This window comes from Mastomys coucha, unplaced genomic scaffold, assembly GCF_008632895.1.
Source record: "Mastomys coucha isolate ucsf_1 unplaced genomic scaffold, UCSF_Mcou_1 pScaffold23, whole genome shotgun sequence".
In the NCBI taxonomy this organism is placed as follows: Eukaryota; Metazoa; Chordata; class Mammalia; order Rodentia; family Muridae; genus Mastomys; species Mastomys coucha.
The window spans coordinates 44,740,512-44,748,931 of NW_022196906.1; the positions used below are offsets into that span (position 1 = coordinate 44,740,512).

At 44.1% G+C, this 8,420-nt stretch overlaps 1 protein-coding gene and 1 long non-coding RNA gene across 8 annotated transcripts in view; one reads left to right on the forward strand and one right to left on the reverse strand.

Moving 5' to 3' along the window:
• LOC116071904 overlaps nt 1-4,467 on the forward strand; it is a 10,538-nt gene extending 6,071 nt beyond the window's left edge. The window contains exon 3 of the long non-coding RNA XR_004111229.1: nt 4,273-4,467. This is a non-coding gene — a long non-coding RNA (uncharacterized LOC116071904). The remainder of the gene's footprint in view (nt 1-4,272) is intronic.
• Nucleotides 1-8,420, reverse strand: part of Dixdc1 (DIX domain containing 1) — a 79,515-nt gene that overhangs the window by 43,240 nt on the left and 27,855 nt on the right. For 3 of the 7 annotated variants that reach the window (XM_031343000.1, XM_031343005.1, XM_031342998.1), the window contains exons 2-3: nt 5,445-5,574; nt 914-1,039 (exon numbers count right to left, since the gene is read on the reverse strand). In XM_031343000.1, the coding sequence (XP_031198860.1) occupies nt 914-1,039; nt 5,445-5,574 (256 nt within the window). Of the gene's footprint in view, nt 1-913; nt 1,040-5,368; nt 5,575-8,420 lie in introns of those variants that run through there. The other 4 variants (XM_031343001.1, XM_031342999.1, XM_031343002.1 and 1 more) reach the window with 4 other exon arrangements.

The window sequence follows — 8,420 nt, forward strand, 5'->3', positions numbered from 1 at the left end:
AAAAAAAAAAAAAAAAAAGGAGCTATAAAATAATTTCTTTTTAAGCTAAGTGTAGTACATATTTCTAATCCCAGAATATAAAATAACAGAGGCAGGAGAAACACCTAATTTAGGAAAGCCTAAGACACAGAAAATTCTAGGCCAGCTAGGGCTACACAGTGAGGCCCTGTCTTGAAAAAAAATGTGATATATATGATAAAATATACATGTACACACACACACACACACACACACACACACACACACACTCAGGCTGGGAGGTATTAGAGCTGTGTCTCAGTTGATCCAGTGTTGCCTAGCATTCAAAAAGCTCTGGGTTCAGTCTTTAGCACTAGCTGGGCGATGGTGTAGTTTTGTAATCTGAGCACCAAGGAGATAGAAGAAGCCAGAGGATCAGAAGTTCAAGGTCATCCTTGGCTATATTGCAGTTTCAAGACCAGTCTCGGCTACATAAGACCCTATCTCAGAAAATAAAGAAAAAGAAGGAAAGAAAAATAGAAGAAATAAGATAGTCTCTTCTAGGAAATTGAATGGAAAGCATAAGTTATGATGGCCTATAATAGTACTTGATCATAAAACCAAAAGAACTCAAAAAACGCAATCTGTCTTCATCCTTGATAATCTAAATGAGACATTCCAAAATTATTATCTCAATTTTGTCATTTATTCTTATACCATTAATTTCCCCACACACATTCAAGCAGACCTATATTCAATTCAAATTAGTGGAGAGCTTCTCCTTCTAGCCAGGTCTCTGCAGCCCTGGCATTTCAGTACTCCATCACTGTCTTCATGGAAAAATGATACAAGACCATGGGCTTACTCCTCTTCCAGTCTGCTCAGAACTGCTGGCCAGGGCCACGTGGCCAAGGGAGCTCTCCACTAGAAGCCCCAGGACGAGGCGCTAACTGACCTTTAGCTGAAGTCTGATGCATACGAATCTTTTTGGAAGCCACAAACTGTAGGACCCTCTCCACATTACTCTTCATCTCTTGTTGGTTACTGGGACTCAACTGCACTCCACTCAGTTTTTCTCCTGCTGTGAGAAGAAAAACAAGAATACATAACATCAGAAGGAAGAACATTATCACAGTTTCAGAGAGCCAGGCACAAGACTGGGGATGTAAACACTGAAAATCTCTATTAATAAACGAGTGAGTTAAGACCTGGTGCGTGCTCCAGGGGAAGAGGTTGGAGAAGAGAAAAATGAAAGACTTTTGAACACTTCAGTTTTTCAAATGGAAGCCCATAGTGAGGCTATTTGTGTACATTGATTAATACACTAAATATTCACAAGTTCCCACTGTGTGCCAAACACTGTTCTGGGCACTACAGAAAACAGGGAATAAGGCAAACAGAGTCTCTAACTCTGAGTTTATATACGCAATGTAATAAGTCAACATTTAATACAATTTTGGGGAGAATAAAGACTGAGAAAAATATATGGCATTGCAAAGTCTGAGTAAAAGATGTTTATATTTAAGAAGAGCACATGCCAGGCTGAAGAGCCATACAGACGAACCTTAAAACGGGATGAGCTCAGACTACCTGAGAGGCAAAAAGACTATATGGCTAGCTAGACATGAAGTACACACCTATGATTTCAGCAGTAGGGTGGCTTAGGCAAAAGGCTCAGGAAGCAAATCAGGTTAATCAAAGTCAGCCATGGCCTCACAGCAAGTTCTAGGCCAGCCTGGGCTACATGTGACTCTGTCTCATATGAAAAAGAAAAGACCAAATGTGACTAGAGTGGAGTTATCAGAGCCGAGACCTAGGAGAGGCCACAGACACAAGGCTTGTCACTCACGGTTTTGTGAACCACAGGAACAACCCTGAGTTTTCTCCTGAGGGTAATGGAAAGCCATCGTGGACTTCCAGACAGGTAGTGACACTGTCTAGTTTATGTTTTCTAAAGCTGATGGTGTATAGATATGGATCAGAAAGGGAATGAAGCAGAGACACTATTGGGAACAATAGTCAACATAGTCAAGGCAAGAGATAAGGATGGTTGGGGTTTAAGTGGAAGAGAGTGGCTGGCCAGAAGTCAGATGCTGAGCATATTCTGAATACACGTTAAGAACTGGCTGTGGTACAGGAGGGAGGACAATCCCTGGGAAAGCCTTCTAAATGCTCTGCTTGACAAGTGAGAGAATGGCAGCACGAGACACTCCTGGACTAAGACAGAATGTGTGGGTGGGCAGGGAGGGTAAGGAAATAAGAAGCATGGTATGGGTGAGGAAATAAAATGTGCTAATTGGCTGTAGCTAAGACATTTGAGCAACGCTGGTGAACGGGATGCTATGGCCGTGTCTGAAACTCAGGGAAGAGCAAAAGGCTAAACACAAAACTGGGGAGAGAACGTGAGGTTTTCTCTTTTCTTAGGTACAGGTGTGTGTACATGAGGTGTGTCAGGTGTGCACACACAGGTATGCATGAGTGTGCATATGGAAGAAGCTGCTATCTTGCTCTGTCACTAGATTCTTCATTTCCTTGAGACAAGGTTTTGGATTTTTGTTTACCTGAAGTAGGGTGGCAGTCAGCGAGCACAGTGATCCTCCTGTATCCACCCGCCAAGTGCTGGAGTTTTAGGTACACTTAGGACCCTGCATGGCTTTTTAAACATGAGTACATGGTGATGTCTAAACCTCATACTTGCACATGAACCATAACTGAACTGTCTCCTCGGCCCTGTTGAGGTTATTTCAAGATGGTTAAAAGCTGGATCTTGGAAAAATAAAAACACATACTGATACTGCTTCCAGGTTCATGAACTACCTCGGGAAATCACGCTGGCTGCCAGGATAGAGGATGGGTAACTGTGGTGGCTAACATTGATTATCTATCAATGTGACAGGATACAGAATCACCTAGGAGACATGTCTCTCTGGCCATGTCTGTGAGAGGATATCTTAATAAAGTTAATTGAGGTGGAAAGAACCCCTTAAACCGGCAGCACCATCCACTGGGCTTGGGCCCTGGACACATGAAGAGAATAAGCTGAGCCCAGAATTCACTGTTCTTTCCTCTGGATGTGACTGCAACCTGACCAGCTGCCTCTAAGCTCAGTCACCACTCCTTCCCTTTGACAATGGACTTCTCTTCAATCTGTAAGCCAAAGTAAACCCTTCTTTAAGTTGCTTTTGTCAGGGAAACAATGCAAGTTTACATTAATGCAGCATCTGTTAAAGAAATGCAGGTAGAAGAGCTTTTGATCTTAAGCCTTTTGTGCCTAGATTTCCTGCCAGTCCACTGTAACCTCTCTAAATAAAGGAAGAAGATGCTTAAGATGGACTTCAGGAGGCTTTCTTTTTCCATTTTATTTTCAGTTATATGCACATGTATGTGCATGTACGTGCGTGTGCGTGCTCATGCATGCGTGCATGCGTGTGTGTGTGTGTGTGTGTGTGTGTGTGTACACAAGTGCAGGTGACCTTGGAATCCAAAAGAAGGACAACCAGAAGCTGGAGTTACTGAAGACTGTGTGTGGTGGGAGGCAGACTCAGGTCCTTTGCAGACTCACTGTACACATTCTTAATAGCTGTTCATCTTTCCAGCTAGGAAATTGGAATTAAAACAGCTAAGCTTGTACCTCTACCTGGATACTTAAAGTTATGTGAACTTGTGAAGATGATGAGCCTTATAAACCATCAGTAAAGTATTACAGGCTAATCATTCATAATCTACAAATTTGAACTCACAAACACTCCAAAACATGAAATATTATTATTATTATTATTATTATTATTATTATTATTATTATTATTAGTATTTTATGTATATGGGTGCATGTATGTCTATGCATGCTCAGTGCCCAGGGAGGCCAGAAGAGGGCATCCAAGTCCCAGGAATCAGAGTTAGAGGTGGCCTGTGACTCACCATGATGAGTTCCAGAAGACCATGAGACTCAACCCCTGGGCCTCTGGAAGAGCATCCCTTTTTACTGCTGAGCCATCTCTAGCCTAAAAATCTGACGTGTTTTAAACATTACACTGTTGCTAAAAAAAAATTCCTAATTTGGGGGCATTTGGATTTTCCATAATGCTTAGTTGTAAATGCTCAACTCATTAAAAAATAAATCCATAATCTGAAGCATTTTTGGTCCAAGAATTTTGAGTGAGGGATACTCAGCCTGAACTCAAACTCACATCACAAATATCAAAATAGCAGACTTGGCTATTTTTCTTTGACACATACTTAAGTACTTACTTCTTTTTTTATAGATCTTTCCTTTTGTTTCCTGAAAACAGAAATAATAATATCTATTTCCTAAAGGTGTGATGGCCACATAAATGTACACAAGATAGGAGGCATTCCATCCTAGCAGCTGCAGTTACTACTGCCTCATGAATACAAGAAAGTATTCAAAGAAAGGTGCCTGTCGGAAAGCAGCTTCCTCCACACCACAGACCTCCGGGGACACTAAGCAGCATCAACTGACCAATAATAAATGTTGGAGAACTTATTCTGTGCACTTGGCTGGGGTTTGTGGAACCATAAAAGCAAAATACAGTGTATTTTCTCTTCAATCGCTCAATCTATAGCATGGCTAATTGCTAGTCAAATGAGAGAAATCTTAGCAAAGCTATGAACAAACATCATGGGCATAAGGCTACAGAGCCTAATAAGAACAGCCCCGGATGTGAAGAGCAAGCCCCTTTAACACGTGGGTCCGAATGTCATGGAGGCGAGTCCTTTTGCTGGTGACATTTTTTTCTTTTGGCTTGAATGCTACTCCTTTTCCTGTGGGTTTTTTTTTTTTTCCCTGTTGTTTCTTTCCATCCCCTCTGTGTGTGTGTGTGTGTGTGTGTGTGTGTGTGTGTGTGTGTGTGTGTGATGTGTATGAGTGTTCTGTCTGCATGTTTATTTGTGCAGAAAAAAGTGTGGCTTCCCTTGGGACTGGAGGAGTTATAGATGGTTGTCAGCTACCACATGGGTGCTGGGAATTGAACCTAGGTCCTCTGCTAGAGCAGTCTGAGTTCTCAATGGCTGAGCCAACTCTCCAGCCCTCCCACTTCTGTTTTTCTAATTCAGACAGCAGTTCTTCTGGAAGCTGTCCTCCCCTATTCAGACACTAATTCTTCTGGTCTGCCATTCCTGAGCCCTAGGACTAAGGAAAGCATCTATCTCTTCTTCTATGTATCCTCCTCTGCTCCCTCCATCCGAATACTAAGGACAGTAACAAAACAGACCTCCCTCTTCAGTCTTCCCAATTAGACTAGGAATCTCTGCGGGCACCGGCAGAGTTAACATCTTCCCATACAATACAGTGCCTGGCACACAGCATTTATTGACCAACACATAAGTTAACCCAGACAAGTACTTTAGGTTTTCCCGACTCCTTTGCCATGTATTCTAAAGAAGGAACAACCTGCTTTGATGGGCGAATGGAGAAGAAAGAAGTCAGTTCTTGTCTACACTAGCATCAGAGTCCAAGGCCAACTGACCAACAATCTCGATGAGATAGGCCAGGATCACTCCATCTCGGAGATCCTGTCGCAGGTCCTGCACAGGCTTCACAGATGGCCTCTTCTTCAGCTGGGCATTCACCCAGGCCACGTAGGCCTGTAGCTGTTGCTGGAAAATAAAAGGTGAAGATAAAGGAAAGATGGCATATGAGTCTTATCCCCTAGCCTGTCCCTGTAAGGCAGCTCGAGATGGTGAGGTACAGGGCGAAATCTCTATCAGGAAGCACAGAAAGGTCTTAAGATATCATATCAGGCCTAGAGCATGTTCCAAAATCCCCAGCTTTAGGTTAACACACAAGGATAAGCTGACCTCTGATTTGTTCAACACTGCAGACACAGATAGAGAGAGACCAGTGTTCCCAGGTTGTTCCTTCCACCTCCCGTGCTCTGCTTATTGAGGCTGAGTCCAGGTCCCCAGCCAGGATTCAGGTTTAGTCACTGCTGCTGGCATCTCAGTCTAGTTCCTCATTTGACTTTATGCAATGGACCCTGACACTCCATGACAGGTCCCAAGCACAGCTCTGCCTCCCACAGCTGCTTTCCTTAGGTCATCCCATACTCAATGCAAGATTCACCCTTCTGGGCCCATTGACAAAGAGGATCTGATTACATAAGACTGGTACAGAGAAGAAAAAGAGAACCATAAAGTGAACAGTAGCTCTGAGGACAGAGGGGAGCTTTCCTTTACTTCATACAAAGTTGGGCCACTGGACCACCAGGAACCAACAAGACGTCCAGGTTGGGACATCTGAGGAACACTTCCCAAGCCTTCACAACCCGATGCACCCCATTTTCCATTTAACAGAAGTTGAACTCTAGATGTTTAGGTGTTGAAATCGCAAGCACACCCGAACAATATCACAGTCCAGGTAGCAGATGTTTTGTTGCTGTAACAGCCCAAGATCTCAAAACTAAAAATTAAGTTCAAGGGCTAATGAAATGAAATTATAGTTTGGTTAAAATACAGTTGATTTCTCAGTCTCAAGCACTTCTTCCTCGCTGGAAATTATTACTGGCTGCTTTCCAGGGCTCAAACCAATCTTCTTTAGTTTCTCTGCTAGTTTTTGGACAACGTCATTGGGAGACAGCACTAAGGCGATGATCCATCAGCTTCTGACACTACAGGACCTGCAGTGGCCACCAGGAACTGGGAGGAGGGGATCTAACAATTCCTGAGAACCTGCCACGAACTAAACACCATTTCTGGTGGTGGTGTTCTGTTTTTGTGGTACAAGGAACTGAACCTAAGGCCTGGTGTGTGCTGGCCAAGTGAAGTATCCTTGAGCAATAGCTACAGTCCTGTTTCTGGTATTCTAATTTGATTACTAATTCTGGTGTTCTGACACAAAACTGATGCTTATCAAAGGGTTGATTGTTTTTCTATTTTCTTTATGTGTGTGTGTGTGTGTGTTTGTGCGTGTGCTTGTGCCCATCATGAGATGCAAGTGTGGAGGTCAGAAGATGGCTAGTAAGAGTTGGTGCTCTACTTTCACCTTACAGGGCTTGGGGATTGAACTTAGAATGTTAGACTTGCCAGCAAGCATCCTTGCCCACTGAGACATCTTGCCAATCCTGGTCATTATTACTGTTACCAACATCATCTAATTTGTGTGTGTGTGTGTGTGTGTGTGTGTGTGTAAACAAAAAACCAAAATCACCATAAAGCCAGTATTACTTCCATTTTATGGGTAACATTTGTAGAAGTGACAGAACTTCCCCCAATGTGCCCAAAACTAGGACATAGCATGTCCAGTTTCAAATTCAGTAGACACTGCCCATTCACTCACAAAGGCTCCTTGCTATCCACTCACTGCAGAACATGAGTCAGTCACCCATCCCCAGAAAGCAGCTGATATATAATATTCCAAGGTACTGCCTGAGGCAGTCAGGCCAAGTGCACCTCTGGAGTGAATGCTGTGGTTTAAGGGAAAGAAGATAGCCTGGCAGTGGTGGTACACGCCTTTAATCCCAGCACTTGGGAGGCAGAGGCAGGCGGATTTCTGAGTTCAAGGCCAGCGTGGTCTACAGAGTAAGTTCCAGGACAGCCAGAGCTATACAGAGAAACCCTGTCACAAAAACAACAACAACAACAACAACAACAAAAAAAAACAAAAACAAAACAAACAAACAAAAACAAAAACAAAGAAACAAAAGGGAAAGAAGGTAAGAGCAGACAGGGCATTAAGAGTAACACCTAGCCACAACACCCAGAGGAAGCTCCATTCCCAGGCGCTCTGACACACCCAGGATCAGAGGTGAGGAGGAACCAACATCTGTCCCAACACTGGGAGTAACTGAGACCAAGGGGACCAGGCACACAGGAACTCTGCCAGCCCAGTGACTTCGGTTCCTTCCGGTCTGTCTGGGCTGGTGTCCAGAGCAGACCTTGGGTGCAAGCTCCGCAGCCAGTCCCACAAGACCCAGAGGAAGCTCCACTCCCAGGCACTCTGACACACCCAGGATCAGAGGTGAGGAGGAACCAACATCTGTCCCAACACTGGGAGTAACTGGGACCAGGGGGACCAGGCACACAGGAACTCTGCCAGCCCAGTGACTTGGGTTCCTTCCGGTCTGTCTGGGCTCCTGTTCTGAGCAGACCTTGGGTGCAAGCTCCGCAGCCAGTCCCACAACACACAGAGGAAGCCCCACTCCCAGGTAATCTAACAAGCCCAGGATCACAGGATCCCAGAATCACAGGATCCCAGAGACAGCTTGACTCTGAGGAGTTCAGACACAACCAGGATCACAGGAAGGACAGGCTCCAGTCAGATTTAGCAAGGGCAGGTAGCACTAGAGATAACCAGACGGCAGGGGACAAGGGTAAGAAAATAACATAACCAAGGTCACTTGGCATCATCAGATTCTCAACATCACCCAATTCTCCCAACATAGCAAGTCCTGGACACACCATTACACTGGAAAAGCAAGATTCAGATATAAAATCACTTCTCATGG